Raw genomic sequence first — 22,274 nt, forward strand, 5'->3', positions numbered from 1 at the left:
TGTATGTGTATTTATTTAAAAGGGGAAGTCTTAATGCAGGGAGTGAGTATAGAGAGAAAAGATAAACATTCTTACAGCCAGCACTCTGAGTTTTGTTTTGTAGGATGTAAAATTTACTTTTTGCTTCTGAGAATTGTTTTTCAGAAGCAAAACTTTTAAAAATATACCTAATTAAAAATATACCTAACTTTTAAAAATATACCTAATTCAAAGCTTTTAAAGTTTGATACAAAATTTATCACAGTGACCTTATAAATCAGCACTTATAGTAACAAATTATCAGAATGAGCTATGTATTAAAAAGACAAATCAGAATTTAATAGTGAAAATAAAGATGTTTTCAAATCAGACAGCCAGAACACTAACTAATGGGAACATTTGCAAACGTGACAGTAATTTGCAGCAGGGCTCTTGGTTAGATGCATGAATCCAGCAGAAGATTTTGCATCTATCAACTGGGACTTTTGGTTCACTGTTTATAAATAATGATGTTAACGAAGAGTCAGAGGTCTGTAAATCCAAACACTAAATTAGAAATTTGTAACTTTTGTTTTATAAATTAGTAACCTCAAAAATTACATATATACATAATCAGGAAAAGAAATTACAATTAAAATCAAGTGAAGGTTAGCATTTATAAATTATAGTTGTAAATAAAAAGGTTACCAATACCAACTCAAACAGTCATACAATGCTGCATGTCATAATACCACAAAATGGATGTGTGGAGCAAAATGCAACACTTAGCAACTTCGGTAAAAATAATTAGCTCCTTAGTCTGTTAATTCTAACAGGAAACTTTTAAAAAATATAGTATTTACATAAAATTTTGTTGTTGTTGTTCTACCAAAAATGGATAAAAAATGGTTATGTGGGGAAAGAGAAAAATTCATCTTTCTCTCCTCTGATTCTTTTGACTGATCAAATAATCAAATCGGTAAGAGATACATTGACAAGAGAAAATCTAATTTGATTTCTTGTGCATGAGAACCCCATATACATAAGAGAGTTGGAGACCCTGCATACATGAGAGCTACAGAAAGGGACATTTGAGGTATACATGACATTCTGAGATAAGGAACGAGATAATGCACCTTAGGGCTTCAGAAGTCAATTGCGAGAGAGCACATGTTCAGTAATTATTAGTTTGCCCTGCCACATAGGTAGATAAAAATTCATTTCTGGTGGTAACTCATATTGGGCCCAGTTCCTAATTTAAATTCTTTAGATAGTTAAGGAGGAAGCAGACGTTTCTCTTGAGCCTGCATGGTCACAGCTGCATTTAGCTCGAAATAATCCACATATCACTAAGGCACATCTTGGTGTGGCCCGTTCTGAACCCCTCCCCCCCCCCAGTTAAATGGTAAATCATAATCTGAAGACTTCCCCTAATTATATATTTGAATTTCAAAGATCTTTGTTTTCGTTTCAGACTAACTTATCCCAGGGGAGGACAATGCTCTTGCGTTTTACTTTGCTTCCTAACTTTCCCTCACAGGGGAATCCTAGACAAGTGCTTATCATTTGAGGATCAGGTCGCTTGAGCCCAACATGGTCACTTACACAAGCCACAGGCTGTGACACTGAAGCACATGAACTTAAGGGACCCTCAAGATCTCCTGCTTGTTTATCCCCAAATGTCTCTTGAAAGGAGCAGGAAAACGCTCATCACAAAAAAACTCGAGTGAAACAAAATCAAGGAACATTAGTGAGCACAGGGCTGAGAAACCCAACAGGTGACTGATTCAGAGAGAGGTTAAACAGGCACGTGTTTGGCATCCTGGGCTCAGTTTCAGAGACCTCTCTGCTGGACTGTGTCCCTGTGAGTTACATCGCCGAGAAAGAGCTGGGCCCAGCGGACTTTCCAGAAGCTCATCCTGTCAAAGCTCCTCTCTGTCCCTTATCTCCACTTCCTGCCCTGCCTTGAAAGCCAAGTGCCTTATTCTCCTGGCTTCCCTGGGGCTGAAGTAAAACATCTGCCTCCTCATTCCAAACGCAGTGTCCCTCCCTGCCCGTGTCCTCTTCTCTACATACTACATTAGTTAGTGTCTCACTAATCAAAATCATTTATGCTCCAGATTTGAACCAGGGCTCATCTGTGACCCCCATATGGGCTACCATGTTTACGTGTCAATAGGGACTTTCAGGCACTCTTCCTTAAGGGAGATAATAATATGGGACTTTGTAGAGGGAGGGGTAACAAGCGGTGGGAGTAGTTGGGGGGGTTACGTTGAAGGTGTTCCTAGAATCACCCGGATGATACCTGACAAGCCACTGCTTATTCCACTGATTAGAGCGGGATTAAATCAGACCTCAGCAGCCACGGCATCATGAGCACTAAGGGCTTGAGTGGAAAGTATTCGTCTTTTGCCTACTATTTTCACTGATTAGTTACTCACCGATGTGGACACCCTGGGCACCCCCACTCTCACACACACACCTCTTGCACAAGGTCTGAAATCATAGTGTTTACAAGCAGACAATCTTCCGTGACGAGTGACGAACAGGCAACCCCACGCTTATCCTTCCACCCCCGTTCTCCACCATGATTTCAGGACAGGTCCCTTGTTTTTGCTCACTTCACACAGTCCGTGCTATAAGTTCTCCCCAAATTCACGTTTATGGACTGTGCACTTCTGTTGATTCCCTGCTTTTCAGTTTGGCAGCTGTGCTGCTCTTCGCAGCATGACATTCTCTGGGGAAACCACGTGAAAATCTAAATGTCAATTGTGTCCTCATCTCTGACTACAGATAGAACCACTTGTCCTACTATACCATGCAGTCCCTTGGCAGGGCTTGCACAGAGAAGCCATGTAATATTATTTGTTAAATTTTAAAAACACGAGCTAAAGACATAATGCATTTCAACTGGCTGATTTGTTAAATGGATTATCAGATTACCAAAGACCATTTGTGAACAGAGTTAGAAATAAAGCCAATTTAAATGAATAAAGAATCAAACAAATAAATAGCAGCTAGAATCTGTCACTTTGCATAAAGAACAACCAAATCATGATTTGAGGTCTCTGAGAGATATGTTCCATCTGCCCCTAGACCCACTGAAAGCCATTCTATGCTTTCTCTGTGTCCTTGAAGGCTAAGCCCTGCCATGTACATCACCTGGCTCCTCTGAGCTCTGGCTTCTGTTGGGTTTGGCCATGGGAGGCATCAGCAGGATTTTGGAGGGCAGGAAGGGAATGAGGTCATGAAATTTATTGCTCTCACGTCTTCCTTACTAGGGCAGTTATGGCAGTGGCTGTATCCTTCCACAGCTACAGCTCTTGCCAGCAACCCCTCCTGCAAGGCACTCTCTCTCAGCCAGCTACCAGAACGCCCTTCCCCTTCAGGTGTGGTAAAGGCTCTGTTGCTACCCCTGGGTGCCTTGATATCCTTCCCTAACCCTGTCAACATGTCTGTAAATAGCCCTACACTACAAGAAGTCACCTAATGGATTATCTCGTCAACTACTCTCCTTGTTTTTTAATAGATGAAATAGTCAAACATTATATAGCTATTGCAGATTAGGGTTAGAATTTAAATCTCTGAACTCCTAGTCTAGGCAGTGCCCCCACACAACCCTCTGCCATATTCCCATATAGAAATAGATCCAGGGGGCAGGGGTTAGAGTAGTAAGAGGAAAGGCCATGGCAAGTCCATATCTAGAAAGGGTGAAAAGGCATGAAGTTTCCATAGACTCTAAGAGAGTCTATATCATGTGCAGGGACACAGTCTTCCTGATTGTTGAATGCCTAGAACGTAACTTTAACCTGTGTTGTTTTGATTACATCATTTCCAGTAGATTTTCTACAACCCCATAATAAAATAGCTCCCACAAAAAAAAAAATGAGGATTTACTAAATCATATTTTTTCAGAGGAATCACTTGACTCAAGAAGAAATACAGGCTACAGAGACAGCAAACTCATTATCCTCAATTTGCCCTGAGGAAATTCTGCCAGTTTTTACTCATTGAGCAGTGAATAGATGAGGAATCAGAATAGAATTCTCTGTGCATACATCTTAAATTTGGTTTCCTCCTATTAATCTCATATGTCATTTTAATTATTTGACCAGCCATGAGAACTAACTGGGGAAGAGGGGGTTTCCCCTCTCCAACAGATCTATTCTGTGTAAACTGCAAAGTGATCTCCTAAAGCTGTCACCTGGATCATGCTATCTCTCCCCAAAAACTTTTCAAGGATTTCCCATTATATCTAAAACAGTATCTCGAATCCTTTGGGACCTGACCTCTGCCTTCCTCTACGAGCTCTCACTGCCTTGCGGATGCGCTCCCTGTTACTAACTCTGATCTTCTGCCATTTCTTCAAACACCAAGTTCTTATCTCAGGACCTTTGTCCATCTTCCTCCTTGCCCTTTCTGTGCCTGGCTTCTTATCCTTGAGGATGTGCTGTACATGATTACGTCTCAGAAAGGCCTTCCTGAGTCTTCAATGGAAATTAGGTTCCCTGTACACTTTACCAAAACAAACTCATACTTTATATAGCACTCATCATGGGTCTCAACTGTGTCTATTTATGTGATAATTTGTTTGTCTGTCTTCCCTAGACAGTAAACTATAGAATTGCAGAGGGTTTTTATATTTCATTCAGCATAGTATACTTAGAGCCTAGCACAGTGCCAGTATTTCTCAGTATGAATGAATCAATGCTATCCCACTTTTCCTTTGAATAACACATCAAGAACAAATTTGAATATCATATTAAACAAAGGCTAGTGCTTCTGGATGCATTCTTTGGCAAACAGTTATTTTCTGACAGATTGTGACTGATTCTTCTGCTTCTTAGAAGGTAAATATGTTCTGCTGCCTTAGTAACTATTTTAGAGTTTGTGTATGTTGGTAGGACTGAAAATTGGTATAGCCACTATGGAAACAGTATGGAGGTTACTCAGAAAACTAAGAATTGATCTACCGTATGATCCAGCAATCTCTCTACTGGGTATTTATCCCCAAAACTTGAAAACCCATATCCGAAAAGATATCTGCACACCGATGTTCATAGCAGCATTATTCATGGTGGCCAGGACATGGAAGCAACCAAAGTGTCCTACGATAGATGATTGGCTAAAGAAGCTGTGGTACATATGTACAATGGAATATTACTCAGCCATAAGAAGAAATGAAATACTGCCATTTGCGACAACATGGATGGACCTCGAGATAAACATGCTAAGCGAAATAAGCCAGACAGAAAAAGTTGAAAATCACATGATATCATTTATATGTGGAATATGAACCTCATAGCAACAAATGAACAGGACAAATAAACAGAGACTCATAGACATGGACAATAGACTAGTGGTTACCAGAGGATAGTGGGGAGAAGGGAGGAGGGAGGTAGATGGGGTAAAAGGGGTCAAATATGTGGTGACAAAAAGAAATCTAACTATGGGAGGAGAACACACAATGTAAATATATATATCTTACTGTTAAAATGTTCAGCTGAAACCTACCGGATTTCATTAACCGATGTTACCATAAAAAATTAATCAATTAATTAATTAATTAATTTTAAAAAAAGAGTTTTTGTATATGGAAAAATCATACACAGACAGACATCAGTGGGCCTTGGAACTGATCCTTTATAGATCTATAGATGGGGGAGAAGGTAGAGAAAGGGAGGGCAGGCAGCTAAGATCCAGGCCTGATGCTTATTTCCTTTGCTTTCTCCACACACAAGTGAGAACTGACAAGACACGGAAACATTGACTAGAGAACTCTCTCCTATTTAAAAAGAGATTAGATTATTAAATAGATCTTTTTACATGTGACATTTCTTTTGTCAAATTTTGGATTGGTGTTCACTATAGCACTGTAGGAGCTTTTTTCTTTCTTTCTTTCTTTTCCCTGAAAGTATGCAAAATGTATTTTCTTATTTCACCTAAATGTGGTATTTCTGATGGTACATGCTCAATCATTTAGTCAATGGTTTAGCCTCTTTATAAAAAGCAGATGGCATGCACGAAGGAGGAGAGGATCTACAATGAAAGTGTATTCTTAAATTTCTCAAATTTATTTCTGACTGGTGGCTTAGGCAGTATCAACCCCTACCTCACCTTATTCTTCCATTCCACCCCATCCGCCCAAGGGGAGCTAAGATGCTGGACTTCTTACCTGCAGGAGAGACCAATGAGAACTTTTTCCATCATCACAGTTTCTGGAAGTGGTTATTGTGTTCTGTGGATCTACAATAGCAGAATTAAGATGAAATTTCCATCAAGGTGCCAGAAAAGAGAAAAATACCACATATGGTTGGAAATTTCCCATTTTCCAATGATAGGTGGCACTCGTTTTTAAGTTAGGTTTAGTATCAGTAAATTAATTTGAAAGGTTTATCTAAAAAATCTGTCATAAATGCCTTCCTACTGCATCCCTTATTGCTATTAATCTATAATTAATAACAGAATATTCTAGGCTTTGATAGCAGTTAATGCTCTGGAATTCTTGCTACCACTGTACCTAACAATTCTATGCTGTGATGCTTACTCTGGGTTGAGTGCTGTGGATCTTTTCTATTCCTGCTTGAGGGCAAAACTGAATAAGACATGGCAGTTGCATTTTAATTAAGGTATCATTAGAAATTATTTAAGAAACTTGAATAATGAGAGTATAGACTTTTAAGTTTAAGTCAGTCATTAAGAGGCTTCCTTTTTTACTTTTTCCAGATTTGAAGCAGGTTCTAAATAATGCGTTATCAACCTATATAAAGCATTTATAAAATGGCACTGCATAGAATTATTCACATTTCTCTTGAATGTGATCAAAACACTTTTTATAATAAATTATTGCATAAAAGGCAATGCTACTAATTATTCCTTAAATACTAATAGCATATTTATCAGTGTTTCTTTACATTAAAGTGACATGGAAATAGATATTTCATATTGAAAAAACTCAACTGAAATAAGAATTTTATTTTTCCAGATTCTTGACTCTAGACTGAAACAAATTTTTACCTTTTAAAAATTGCATTTATAGGTGCTAATAAGGAATCCAGCCTCTAGCATACAAAAGATCTCTGTGAGAATAAAAGTGAGGTAGAGAAAAACTAAAATTGGATTGTGCACTATAATTTTAAATGCTCTCTATAATCCTTAACCAGGAAAGTATCTCTAAATATTTTTTTATGTTTCTATTTGGTATATTCATGCCATCTTCTGGAAATATTCCCTTAAGCTAGAAATATTCAAATTAAGAGGTTCTGATAGCATCAAATAATTTGAAATTTCCACACAGAATTACTAGCTGATATTTTTGTAGGCTGGAGTACTGTAAAACTGGAATGAGGCCACAATAATGACTCTTCTTAGTAAGTAGAAATAGGATGATTTTTGCAAAATCACTGTTCTGTCAATCTGCTAGTCCCAATGTACCAGAATAGATGCCAAACATTCAAACACTAAAAAAAAAAAAAAAAAAAAAAAAAATCCTGTAAATATCAAACATTTGGAAAATACCAACTGTTCATGAGTAGATGGAGCAACCAGAACTCTCTTTTACACAGTACTGGTGGAAGTATAAATTGGAAAACAGTTCAGTATTTTCCAATAAAAGTAAACAATAGCATATGTTATGATCCACAATTCCACTCTTCAGTACATAACACTTACACATATGCCTTAAGCAGTGCTTACAGAATGTCCTTATCAATATCATTCTTAAAGGAAAAAAAAAGCAGGATCAACCCAAATGGCCTCCTATAGAAGAGTAGACTAATATTTATTCATTGTATGAATATGCACTGAAATAGTATACAACAGAGAAAAATTAATGAACAGCAGCTGCGTGCATCAGTACAGATGAAGTTCAAAAAAGAGTCACAGAAAAAGTCTTGCTCCAAGGTTATATTCATATAGCACTAAATGTGATAAAACTAAATAACAAACTGTTTATGTGTTAAAAATATAAAATAAAAGCAAGAAAATAAGTAATATAAACTTTTGGACCATGAATACACCTAGATTAAAGAGAAGAAGGGGGGATCAGTGAGGAGCATCCAGGGGGCTCTGATGGTACTGATAATATTTTGTTCTAGATTTGGTGTTTAACACAAGATCACCCATTTAATTGCTATTGGTTAAATTAATATACTATTTTTTGTAATTATGCTTTCTTTCAATAATAAAAAAAGTGTGATTGTGAGGCAAGATGGTTTCAGGGTTGGTAGTTTGCTCAGAGGTGGATTCTGTCAGATGTAGACTTGCTTCTCTAGAGTGGAAGAGATCATTTACAATATTTATAGTGATTTGGACGTAACACCCTCTAAGGACCTACCTACACCATTTTGATCTTGGTGTCTAATTTTTTTTTATCCACTGTTGAATTTGATTTGCTATTATTATGTTGAGGATTTTTGCATCTATGTTCATGAGAGATGTTGATCTGTTTCTTTTTTCTTGTAATGTCATTGTCCAATTTTGGTATTAGGATAATGCTAACCTCACAGAATGAGTTAGGAAATATTCCTTCAGCTTCTATCTCCTAGAAGAGATTTAGAAAATTTATATAATTTATTCTTTAAGTGTTCTGGTAGAATTCACCAGTGACTCCATTTGGACCTGGTGTTTTCTGTCTTGGAAGGTTATTAATTATTGATTAAATTTCTTTAATAGATATAGGCCTATTCAAATGGTCTATTCCATAATTTTTTTAATTTAAATTTTATTTTTTAAATTAAATATATTGGGGTGACATTGGTTAATATAATTATATAGATTTCAAGAAACAATAATACATCCTATATATATATTCCATTATTTTTAAGTAAAAAAATAACTCAGACCCTGAGGAGTCAACCTGGATTCATACTCCATCTAGATTTTTTTCAGATTATTTTAAAGTTTTACCATTGCTTTTCCTACATTTAACTTGACAATTTTTAAAAATCGTCTCAACTTTATGGAATCATGCTAAAGTATTCAACTTAGTTTTCATATAAGCTACTCTCTTATATTGTTTGCATTGCTTTTAAGAATAATTAAATTATTCAATTATCAAAACATGTACAAGTACTGTAAACAGATATCATAACAAACACAGATCATCCTTGGTAAACATTCATCTCTATGTGGGAATGAGCTTACAGTAGAGCAGCTTACTAACCCTAGGTGTTAAATATGCCCTGGGCATCAGTTGGCTTGCTTTACAGAGACAGTGAGAATATTAATTAGTTTGGTGAATTAATTGAATAGACAAAGGTTTGTTAAATGAGTTCTGATATATAAATAAATGACATAAAATATTGTAGTATAAAAGAAATCTGAACTAGAAGCACAGGTGGCTGGACATTTATTATCTCTCACTTAGTCTTCCAGGACTTCAGGTATCTCTCTGTACAAACTTTAACTTGTACATGATACCGTTAAACTACAGATTTTGAGTCAGTGTGTCTGAGGAGAGGCCAGGAATCTGAGTTTCAAGCAAACTCCCAGGTGAATCCAGTACGGCTGGCATCCTTGGACCACACTTCCGGTAGCGAGGATTGAGAGCACTAGGGATGGAATCTGCTGAATGAGAGGCAAGAGGGATGGGACTGAAAGAAAAAATAGGGAATAAATATGGGCTTTAATGAGGCAAGCCATGGAAGGCTTTACCCTTCACAATGCAGCATTCCTTCCTCATAACTTCTCAAGTAGTCAGTAAGTTTAATAATTCAAAACTATATCATTCTGGGGAGAAAAAAGTCTTTTCAACAAATGGTGCTGGAAAAACTGGATATCCATCTGCAAAAGAATGAAGCTGGACCCATAACATATCATATAAAAAAATTAACTCAAAATGAATCAAAGACTTAAACATAAAAGCTAAAACTATAAAACTCAGAAGAAAACACAGGGGAAGCTTCATGACATTCGATTTGGCAATGAGATCTTGGATATGATACCAAAAGCTCAGGCAACAAAAGAAAAAACTACATAAACTGGCTTTCCTCAAAATTAAAAGCCTTTTGTGCATCAAAGGACACTATCAAGAGAGTGAAAAAGTAACCCATGGAATGGGAGAAAATATTTGCAAATCATATATCTGATAAGAGATTAATATCCAAAATATATAAAAAGCTCCTAAAACTGAACACCAAAAACAAGCCCAGTTTAAAAATGGGCAAAGAACTTGAATAGACATTTCATCAAAGAAGATAAACAAATGGCGTATAAGCACACGAAAAAGTGCTCAACATCACTAATCATTAGGGAAACGCAGATCAAAACTACAATGAGATACTATTTCTCATTCGTTTGGATGGTTATTATAACGAACAAAACAGAAAGTAAGTGTTGGTAAGGATGTGGAGAAATTGGAACTCTTGTGTATTGCTGGTGTGAAAGTAAAATGGTGTACTCTTGGTGGAAAACAATATAGTGATTCATCAAAAAGTTAAAAATATAATTACCATATGATCCAGCAGCTACATTTCTGGATATATACCCAAAATAATTAAAAGTAGGGACTGAAGCAGATATTTGTACACCAGTGTTTGAAGCAGCAAGATTCACAATAGCCAAAAGGTGGAAACAACCCATATGTCCACTGATAGGTGACTAAACAAAATATGATATATATATGAATATTTTTCAGCCTTAAAAATGAAATCATTTATTTATTTATTTATTTATTTATTTATTTATAGAAATGATTTAAATTCCCCCATCTATCTGCCCCCTCCCCCTCCCCACCCTTTGGTAACCACTAGTCCATCGTCCATGTCCATAAGTCTCTGTTTGTTTGCCCTGTTCATTTGTTGCTTTTAGATTTATATCCCACATATAAATGATATCATGTGATTGTGAACTTTTTCTGTCTGAAAAAGGAATGAAATTCTGATACATGCTACAAAAATTATGCTAAGTAAAAAAAAGCCTGACACAAAAGGACAAGTGTTGTATGTTTCCACTTATACAAGATATATGAGAGGGGAGACCTGCAGAAGCTGAGACAGGGCAGAAGGTGGGGGGATAGGAAAAGCGAAGATTCGCTCTGAGCCCTTGGGCAGAGGCAAGGCAGGGCGGCTCCAGTCTCTGGCGTTGGAAGTAGGAGGCTGACACCTGCCAGTGTGCGGACCGCCGCTCTGCCCCTCTCGGTGCTGGCTCCTGCAGCTAAGAAAGGGCAGGGCAGAGCACAACGGGCGCAGGCAGGGCGCAAAGGTCCCAGGAGGCTTGGTGTGGCTTTGGCTGCCAACCATTCCCCACACCCACCCGCCTGCCAGCCTCTGAAGACCCACCTACCAGCCGGAGGCGCGAGCCGTAAAGCTGAGCTGTTTCCCTCCTAGAGAGGTCGAGCTCACAGCTCTCCGGACCCGCCTGACGTCCTCGCCTCTGGCTGGCCGGCCGGCTTCGGCGGGCAGCGGCATGGAGAACGTGCGCGTGTCGGTGCTGATCCCGCTGAAGCTGGTGGGGCTGGTGTGCATCTTCCTGGCGCTGTGTCTGGACCTGGGAGCTGTGCTGAGCCCGGCCTGGGTCACGGCCGACCACCAGTACTACCTGTCCCTGTGGGAGTCCTGCCGGAAACCCGCCAGCTTGGATATCTGGCACTGCGAGTCCACGCTCAGCAGCGGTGAGTGCCCGGCGCACTGCGACCGCCGCCTCCCGCCCCGGACTGCCCTGCGCCCCACTGCCAGGACCTCCTCCGCCTCTCTCCTCACCTTGTGTGTCCCCTACCCTTGTCTGCCCCGTCCTGGCCCTTTGCGGACCCTCGGGCTCCAGCCGCCTCCCTGATGTCCACCCCTTTCCTCTCCCCAGTCCTGGTTGCCAAACCCAATGCCCTGTCCCGCTCCCTCTCTCTCCTCCTGTGGCCATTCCTGGGGCCCTGCAGTAACACATATCCTATTTGGGGTGACTTATCATTTAAGGCGAGAACTCTGTGGCCTTATTAAAAATGCAATGCCTTCCGCATCCCCGTTAAAAGAGAGCAAAAACGCCCCAACTCCACCGGGATGCTCTGTGTTCTCCCGGTCTTCCGGGCTCTCTCCCTCCTCTCTCAGGAGGCATCTGCCTGAGTTTACGTCTTAGTGCCCACGTCCCTGCGTCTTCTACTCCACTTTATCTGAGTTTTCCCCAGTGCGTTTCGGTCTGGACTTTATTTCCTTACACTTCTGAGGGATATGGAGAGTTGAGAGAGGGACAGTCTTAATTTCATTTCCTTTTTTGGTGATGCCATCATTGGTTGTGAGTTGACCTTCCTTTTCTCGCACTCCAAGTACCTCCTCTCTCTTCCAGACCTTTCTTTCTCTTCATGAACTACTCACAGAAGCCTGGAACTTCATAACTTATTCAGCCAGCACTGGAAGCTGTAAATGTATCTCCACTGTGGCAGTGCCCAAGACAGAGTTGATGCCTGAAGTGGATGTTGGACTGGAAATAAAAATGCTAAAAAGGACATTATTAGAATGATTGTTGAATTCAAATAGGGATATTAAATATTATTGTATCAATGTTAAATTTCCTGATTTTGATCATTGATAGTGATTAAGCAAAATATCTTTTTTTTTGAGGAAATACACAATGAAGTATTCAAGAGTAGAGAGGCACAATATATGCAATTTACTTTTGAATGATAGAAAAATGTAGGGGGGAGAGAAAATAATAAAGCAATTGAAGAAAATCAATTGGCAAATATGGGAAAAGGGCATTTTTGTACCATTCTTTCAACTTTTCTGTAAGTTTTAAATTATTTACATTTTAAATTAAAAATAATATTGTTCATTGATAGAAAGTACTTTTAGCACAATGCATTTCAAACAAGTACTTGCCTTTAATAGAGATGATAACGTAAGATGAAAAGTCATTAGCTTTGTGAAGACTGTAGACTATCTAAAACTTATATTCCTTGAAAAAATACAATATGAAAAACCAGATTTTAAGTTTCAAAAAAGATGAGCTATATTGTATTCTAAACATTCCACGATGTTTGGTATCCCTAGTGAAGGTTCTAAACAACATTTAGGTTACATTTACAAATGGCACTTTATTCTATTTAGAGTATAACATAGCTCTTGATTGGTCTAGGAATATGGCTGCTTGAGGACAAAGCCAGCTATAATTCTAGCACCTGCGGGGCCTGCCAGAAGCCTGCCCAGCAGAGTCCACTATCAGACTTCTCTTCTGCCTTGGCTGCAGGAACAGGGCTGATCATGGAGGAGGGATAGCGCTGTCACCATTTTGCCTGCAATACCTGCCCTTATACTCACAACATCACCTGAAGGGTAACAAATCAGAAGTATTCAAAGATGAAAGTGAATGATGTACTGGCGGAGCATCTGCCTAGGAGAATGTTAACTCTACTGCAGAGAGGTGTCCCAAATGTGAACATCCTTGTGCTTATTTTATGCAGCTCCAGGCGCACTCTGCAGACTAGCCAATGACTACCTTCTGCAAGTGCTGTAATGCTCAGTGTGGACACCGCTGAAGGGACTAGAGCCAGTCTAGCCCAGCTGCCTCAGTGTCTGTTTACCTTGTTCCCCAGGGTGGATTCCCAGCTGTGAGCTTGCAGTGTGTGTCCTGAGGGATTTTGCTGGTGTGGCAGAAAGCTAACTCTTTTAGGGTCGTTGGCCAGAGTGTCAAGAAAGGTAGCCTACCTGCCAATCAATGGCTGAACTCGTTAACGTCCAGGGAGATTTTGCATAACTAACTGCACACTGTTTAAGGTCCTGTTCATTCATTTTTTGCATTTATTGGACAATTGACATTCTCTCACCAACATCTCAACGAACACTCTTAAATATTTACATTGTTTGCACAACTAAAAAAAAAAGCTTATTAATTTAGTATATTAGATGTTCATAAATATTTAACTGTTAATTGCAAACTGAATCATAATTTATTCTGAATATTTAATTAAAATTAAAAGTCTAAAAAGGAAACAAAGCCAGTTGTGTTAAGACACAACTACACACACACTCACAAAATCACATGAAGCAATATGAGAATGACCCACAAGATGTATTTGATGTTCCTCTAGCACAGACATATCTGACATCCCTTGTTTAGCATCTAGTATTATTTTCGTGGTGCACGGGAGTGGATCTTTATAAAATGGCCATTCCTGGTAATGTAATTTACAGCTGCAGAGCAGTTCCACAGAATTTACACCACTGCCTGTGCTTTCCCACCCCTGCTCTCCTTGAATAGCATGCGGACTAGGATAAAGAGAGGTGAAGAAGACTGTTCTCACAGAATAGGGAGCGGGGTTTAGGTATTTCTTTTCTTTTATATGAGAAGTAAAACGTTTTAAAACAGTGTCAGCATCTATTAGCTTCCTCCACAGTTTCTCTCTGATTAGGCAGAGTAAGGACACGATGTTATGTATAACTTTCCAGAACAAAGCGTCCTGTGAAATAAATGCTTCCCCTTGCTAAGATGATAAATCTCAGCTCAGCAGAGTCCTATGCAAATGGGACTTGCCAAGACAGACCGACATACAGGGACGTAAATCTATCTCTCCTACACAGAATGTTCTTAGTTAGATGCCATTTTCAGAGTTCTTCGCAAGGGTAATTTTTAATTGCTAGCACTGCACACCATTTGGGAATGCAGATTTCAGATATACGTCTAGCCAGCAGGCAGATCTGTAAAAAATAAATAAATAAATTGCCAATATACCTACTGTTTTTTTCCCATTATTTTCAAAAGCTTCTCTTGCTTCTTCAAATGTGGAGACTTCTTTGCACTCATGCTTAACGTTGCCCTGTCTTATTTCTTCAAAAAGTTCATTAACACTTAGTTAGCGTTTTTATACTGAATTGGCTTTTTCTCTCATGAATAAAACTAAGAGATACAATAATAAGCTTAAAACTGTAATAAAAAGCCATGTGGAAAGTTAATATACAGGATGAAACCTGCTAGATGCTCTTTAGGAAACAGAGCCAACATCCTAAACCTCTCCTAGAGTGAGCAATGAAGTCACCTTTAGCTCCAAGACACCACATCTACCATCTTCCTCATCATGTATGTCCTTTCAGTAGCAGTTGCCCTGGGCAGGGAAAGTGACATAATTAACTATGTTATATCACACTTCAGCACATTCCTGCCAACCATGGGTATTTAAATATAGTAACTGATACCAGGACTTATACCCATTACTATAAGTGGATACCTCCAGGCACTCTGCTGTTGGACAGCAGCAAGCAAGTCAAAATCCGTCTCTGGACTATCAGTCTTGTTCTTCAAAGTAAATACAAATAAAACTTCAATTGACCTAATAATATAAATCCAGAGAATCCTTACTTGTACAAAAAGAAGAGATAACAGAACAGCACTGAGAATTTAAGTGTGGCTATAATCCATTCCAAAGAAGAGTTAATAATTTTGTTCTAAATGTACTTAAGTAATACATAATTTGACACTTTAACATATCTAACCCCATTTACTCTCCTTCAGAAAGAGAAAATTCTGCCTCACATATAGAGATACTGTACACAATCAAAATGCACACCCAACATACCTGTACAATAAAAAGCCAATAGCTATATATACACTAATGGAGATTTTTCAAAAAAGTAAATTTAAACTATAATTCAATTACATATTTGTAAAAATCCTTCCCACTTTGGAGACATAAATATAATGCCACCAGCATTTAATCCCTGTTAATGTAAAGGGCTAAGAAAAGTTTTAATCTTATGTACTTATAAGATCGCAAAAGGCATATTGCAGATATTTCAAGATTTTTTTAAAGTCTATATTTTCCAAAGAACATTTTGAAATAAATGAAAGCAGAAAGCAAGTGTTCTTTAAAAGTGATTAGGATAGTAATGAATTAAAATTTTACTTAATTATAGAAATGTGTATTTCATGTAATGGAAAATATAGATTTCTCACCTAATATTTTTTAAAGTATCTGAATTGTAATCAGCTAGATGACACTTGCACATAGTAACAACAGTAGACCCACAGTGAATGTTTCCATCCTTCCATACCTCATTAGTGTAGCCATGTGGAAAATAGGCTTTCAGCATGACTGAGTGAGGGAGTCAGCAAATTCTTTTCCCCAGAAGCACTGATAAACTGGACAAAGTTGTCAAAAAAAAAAAAAACTATTTCAGTATTCTGGAAATTGACAAAAAACATACAATAAATTGGGAATGTTTATTCAAGAAAAACAGTGAGAAGTTGTGGCATTTGTAGCCTGAGCTGCTCCTATTCTGCCTTGCCACCCCTAGCTCTGTGGTATAGCAGTTCTATTAGAGTACAACAGGCCTTGGGGATCAGTGGCCTGGATGATGAAGAGGGTTGACTCAATTTACAATGTGGAAAAATCTATGCTGAGGGATGTTATTGAAAACAATAGCTATCTCCATGACAAACAGTTGGGAAGACCAACATCACAGCTAACCTGGGGTTGCAGTGTGGGTTGGTATGAAATACAGACAAGAATATCAGTCATAAATTTAATAGAGATGTAACGACAAGGCAGCCATCATAGACTTTAATAAGCTCCCACATATCTCAGCTGTTCTGGAAGGCTGTGTCCATGTTCAAGGCTGTAAGGCTGTGTGTACTCTCAAAGGCCAAAAGCCTTACCAGGTCAGGTTGTATTACGGACTGAATGTTTGTGTGCCCCCCGCCCCACCCCAAATCATATGTTGAAGCCCCAGCTCCCAATGTGACAGTATTTGGAGATAAGACCTTCATGGAAGTAATTAAGGTTAAATGAGATCATAAGTGTGGGCCCCTGATCCTACAGGATTCGTACCCTTATAAGAAGAGACACCAGAGGATTTACTGTCTTTTCCTCTCCACCATGTGAAGACACAGCAAGAAGGCTGCCATCTATAAGCCAACAGAAGGGGAGGCCTCAGAGTGAAACCTACCTTGCTAGTACCTTGATCTTGGACTTCCCAGCTTCCAGAACTATTAAAACTCCAGAATGATGGTTCTATTTAAGCCACTCAGTTAATAGTGTTTTGTTATGACAGTCTAAGCTGACTAAGAAATGATGTTTAAACACAAAGCCTGACCAATCAAAGGCTGACCACTAAGCTCTGCTGACACATGTGTGGCCTCTAGGTAGCCAGGCTTACAAATTAAAATTAAGATAAAGAAATGAAGGGAGACATCAGTATCCACACACTACAAGGGAGACAGACTTTACAGAAGAAATCCAGACAGAATCTTTAGATGCTACAATACAGTATCTAAAATGTTCACTTTTTAAAAACAATTTTAAGATGTGCAAAGAGATAAGAAATTTTGACTGACACAGGGAATAAAGCAGTAAGAAACTATCTGAAGAGACTTATATAGCAGACTTAGAAGACAATGATGTCAAAGCAGGTTTACAAATATATTCAAAAAAAGAAAACTATATTTTAAGATTAAAAGGAAAGTATGAATATACTGATTTGCCAAGGAAAGAATTAAAAATAAAGAAAAGACTTTAAAATTTTGAAATTCTGGAGTACAAAAGTACAATAATCAAATTGAAAAAATTCACCAGAGCCTTAACAACAGATTTGAGCTGGCAAAAAAAGAATTCATGAAGTTGAAGGTAAATCACTAGAGAGTATGTAATCTTAAAAATAGAAAAAGAAAAGAGAATAAAAATGAACAGAGACTCAGAGATCAGTAGAACAACACCATCAGGCATGTAAACATATGCATAATTGAAACCCCAAAATGTGAGGAGAAAGAGAAAGAGGTATAGAAAGTATTTGAAGTAATGGATGAAAGTTTCCAAATTTGATCATAAACATTACTCAACCACGCTGATCAACCAAATCCACTTAAGGAAAACACAGAAATCCACCCCTAGATACATTATAGTTGAATTTCTGAAAAAGACAATGAGAAAATATTGAAAATAGCAAAAAAAAAATTATTCAACACGTGGAAGAGAACCACAATAAGATCCTAAGTTGACTTCTCATCAGAAATGACAGAGGGTAAAAAACAGTGGGATATTCAAATTGCTGAAAGGAAAAAAAAACTTGTCAATCAAGAATGCTATATTAAGCAGAACTATTATTTAAAAAATAAAGGCAAAATAAAGACATTCCCAGATGAATGAAGAATGGCAGAAGCCATTGCTGACAACCTTACCTTAAAAGAAAATCTAAAAGAATTATTCTATTTGAAAGGAAATAACACTAGAAAGTAACTAGAATATACACACACAAAAAAATAAAGACCACATGTAAAGGCAGTTAAATATAAAACTGTATACATATTTTTTTTTCATTTCTTAATTGTTTTTAAATAGAATTGCAAAATTATAATAATAAAAATATTGTATTGTTGGGTTTATAACATATGTAGATGTATGTGACAATAAGAGCACAAAAGAGGGTGTAAGAAATGGAACTATAATGGGACAAAGTTCCTAAGTTTTACTGGAATGAATTAGTATTAAGGTGAAATGTTGATTGGGATAGGATGCATATAATAATCCCTAGAACAATCACTAAAAATAACTTTAAAATATAAGAAAGAAATCCAACAAATGAATTAAAAGGTACAATAGAGAATATCTATTTCATATAAAGGGTGTAGAGGAAGAACAAGGAAACAAAAAAGATGAGATATATAGAAAACATGACAATATGACAGATGTAAATCAACCATATCAATAATATTTAGAGTAAATAGATTAAACAATCAAAAGACAGGTATTGTCACAATGGATAAAAAAGAAGATCCAACTATGCACTGTCTATAAGAGTTACACATTATATCAAAAGATATGAATAGTTTAAAAGTAAAAAAAAAAAAGAAGTTATTTTATGCAAACAGTGACCAAAGGAGAGTGGGAATGACTATACCAATTTCAGAAAAAAACATATACTTTAAGACAATAACTCTTCCAAGAGGCCAACAGAGACATTTTCTAATGATATAATGTTCAAATCATGAGGAAGAGATAACATTATAAGTGTACATGTGCATAACCAAAGATCTTAAAATACATGAAATGAAAACTGACAGAATAGAAGGATGAAATAGATAAGTCAGAAATAATAGTTGGAAACTGCAGTTGCCACTTTCAATAATGGGTAGCCTAGGAAAAAAAGCAATAAAGACATAGCAGACTTTACTAAAACTATAAGCCAACTAGACCTAACAAAAATATTTAGCGCACTCCATCCAACAAAGCTGAATACTCTTCTTCCCAAGCACTTAATGAAATATTCTCCAGGATACAATATATTCTAGGATATCATGCAAAGAGCATTTTTTGATCAAAATCAAACAAAATTAGAAATCAATAACAGAGGACACTTTGGGAAATTCACAAATGTGTAGAAATTGAACAGCACACTTCTAAATAACCAATGGGTCAAAGAAGAAATCACAAGGGAAATTAGAAGCTATTTTGAGATGAATGAAAAAGGCAAAGCATACCAAAAATAATGGGATGCAGCAGCAATGCAGTGTTTAGAGAAATATATATAGCTGTAAATGTTGTTATTAAAAAAGAAAATGATGTTAAAAAACCTAACACCCCAAAATTTAAAAAATATAGAAAGATTAGAGTCAATTAAACCTGAAGTCAGCAGATGTATGGAAATGTTATAGATTAGAGCAGAAATAAAAGCAATATAGGACAGAAAAACAATAGAGAAAAATCAAAGGGGGTAATTTAAAAATATCAACAAAATTGACAACCTCTAGATAAATTGACCAAGAAAAAAATGACAGAAGAATCAAAATTGGGAGTATAATAAGGATATTGTTACCTGGTTTAGAAAAGTCAAAAAGATTATAAGAGGATAATATGAAGCAAAACTAGATAGGCCACCCAAATGAAATGAACAAATTCCTAGGAAGACACAAACTACAGAAACCAACTCAAGAACTAGAATATGTGAATAGACCTATAACAACTGATTAAATTAGTAATTTTAAAACTTCCCATAACAAAAGCCCAAACCCCAACGATTTCACTGGAGAACTCTTAACAAATATTTAAAGAAGAATTAGTATCCATTCTTTGCAAAATCTTCTGAAAAATAGAAGAGGGGACATTTTCTAACACCTTCTATGAGGCCAGTGTTATCATGATCACAGAAGCAGCCAAGGACATCATGAGAAAATTACAGACCAATATCCCTTATGAATATAGATGCAAAAATCTGGATTTGGTTTGTGAGCTATAGTTTGACAACCCATGCTATAAAACAAGCTAGTTTGTGATAAAACAGCAGAATGGATAAAAATGTGTTTTATGTGTGTGATCAATAATTATTGATTTAATAATTGTTGAAGTTAGAGTAAGCTTTTAGTGTAATTAGTCCAGTACTTGCATGATGGTATGACTGAGTAAATTGTGTAAATCAAGGCATCAGTATTTTTTTCAGTTCCCCAGGTGATTCCATAGTGCAGCCATATTGGAGTACCATAATGTTAAAGCAATACTTCAAGAACATCAGTGTGCATATTCATCACCAGGGAACTTGTTAAGTGTAGATTTCGATTCAATAGGTCTGCAGTAGGGCTTCAGAGTTTGCATTTCCAACAAGTGCTCATATGAGGCTGATTCTTCTCATCCATAGACCACACTTTAAGTAACAAGGTGCTCTCACTGGTTTTATCGCTTGGGTGTGTCCCAAGGGACTCTGACATAATTGGTCTGAGATGTGGCCTGTACATCAAAATTATTTTTAAGTTTCGCAGGTGCCTCTAATGTCAGGAAAGCTTAGGAACCTTTGTGCTAAAGTGCATGGTATTTTACAAATTTTAATTTTTATATTATCAGTAGCCCTAATGTGATCCCTTTTGCCTATTTTTTGCCTTATTTCACAACCCTTTATGTCAGAACATCCATATATATGGTGGGAATCAGAGTGAGGTCTTTACTCTTTTGTTCTTGTCTATCTCTAGGGAATAACAAGTAGTTCTAGATAGGAAGAGAAAGATCAGGCAAACCTGGATTTGAGAAGAATAAGCAACACATGTTCTAGGGGACTATTTTAAAGGAAAGGTGGTTGAGACAAAATGGGAGGATTAGCACAGAAACTTGTCACAGTAAAACTCACTTCTGGGCCTGAGCTTGAAGCAACATAAAGAAAAATCTTCCTTCCTTGAGTTTTGACTGCACCTGACAACCATAGAAGCTACAAAAGGTTTTTCTTTATTCATTCTCAATATGCAAAGAGATATGGTTGGCTAAAATGCAAGAGACGCTCCCAATGGTAACATATACACGTGCACTCTTTACTCCCAAAACCTAAACCACACAAAGGAACTTAAAAGTAACTGAAGGATGATGATAAAAATGGTGGTGATGACGATGATGATGATGATGATGATGAAGATAATATGGCTAACACATGAACTACTTATACTCTGTCAGGCACTGTTCTAAAAGATTTATATTCATTAACTCATTTATTCTTCACAGTAACCCAATGGAAATGACGTTTATTATCCTTATTTTAAATATGAGAAAACTGAGGCACAGAGAAATTAAATAAATTACATAGATTAACCTAGGATGAATGGCTAAGCTGGTATGTGAACTCGGACACTCTGAGGATAATTACCATTACAGCAAACTGCTTCTCCAAAAAAGGGAAATAAGAAGGACCCTCAGTGAACTGACAGTTTTAACAGTCACAAATTGCCCTGTGTTTCCTCATATCTAGGGGAGAAATGTGCATGGAAATGTATAGATATAAATACGTGAGATTTCACACAAACTCAAAGCAAAGTTAATGGAAGCAGGCAAATAAAAATGTGTTGAAAAGACTAAGTGAGGTAAGGAAGAGTAAAGGGATGATCAAATTTTCTGGAAACTGAACTCAAAAGGAAATAATCTTCATTTGTGAGAAAGTGTTAAAATGCAGTCAACGAGAAATTTGGAAACAAATTACAGTTTAGGTAAACAAGTTTAGACTATATTAAATGTGTCAAAGCAACTGCTAGCTTAAAACAGTCTGAAGCTACCAATCTATCCTAGACTAAAGTACACATGGAACATAACAAGAAAAATTTTTTCAGTGTTTTTCCCAGACAAGAACAACATGAGGTTCACATGGGTACGGATTTCATCTGATTAAATAGAGAGGGGACTAAGAAGGAAAAGAGATTTTTTTTTAAGGGGGATAGAAAAGAAAAAACAAAGAAAAGTTTTCCTTGGGAAATTTTTTTACTGCCAAGTAATTTCTTTCTACCCATAGCCACGAAGACAAGGTAATGAGCTACCTCTTCTCCACATCGTGCAAGGAGAAACCGGAGGGCACGCTGAGGTTAGGGACAGGCTGGTCTTGAGGTAAACTCTGAGCAGACACAGGTGGTCACATTGTGGAATGAGGCCACGGCCCAGG

General features: G+C 37.3%; 1 protein-coding gene and 1 pseudogene across 1 annotated transcript; both read left to right on the top strand.

Moving 5' to 3' along the window:
- Nucleotides 1–11,225: 11,225 nt before the first annotated feature.
- Nucleotides 11,226–12,453, top strand: LOC105310057 (transmembrane protein 47-like). The gene is made up of 2 exons (XM_011386275.2): nucleotides 11,226–11,569; nucleotides 12,232–12,453. Exons 1-2 carry the CDS (start codon nucleotides 11,365–11,367, stop codon nucleotides 12,249–12,251), a joined length of 225 nt encoding a protein of 74 aa, XP_011384577.1. The 5' UTR covers nucleotides 11,226–11,364; the 3' UTR covers nucleotides 12,252–12,453.
- A 288-nt stretch (nucleotides 12,454–12,741) lies between these two features.
- LOC111734371 lies at nucleotides 12,742–13,429 on the top strand (annotated as a pseudogene).
- The last annotated feature ends 8,845 nt before the right edge of the window (nucleotides 13,430–22,274 follow it).

This window comes from Pteropus vampyrus, unplaced genomic scaffold, assembly GCF_000151845.1.
Source record: "Pteropus vampyrus isolate Shadow unplaced genomic scaffold, Pvam_2.0 Scaffold1022, whole genome shotgun sequence".
Taxonomy (NCBI): domain Eukaryota; kingdom Metazoa; phylum Chordata; class Mammalia; order Chiroptera; family Pteropodidae; genus Pteropus; species Pteropus vampyrus.

Excerpts from the sequence above, each read along its gene's own strand:
- LOC105310057 (XM_011386275.2), top strand. The coding sequence starts at position 11,365 with ATGGAGAACGTGCGCGTGTCGGTGCTGATCCCGCTGAAGCTGGTGGGG. Across the intron at positions 11,570-12,231 it reads CGAGTCCACGCTCAGCAGCG|ACCTTTCTTTCTCTTCATGA; the intron begins GTGAGTGCCCGG and ends TCTCTCTTCCAG.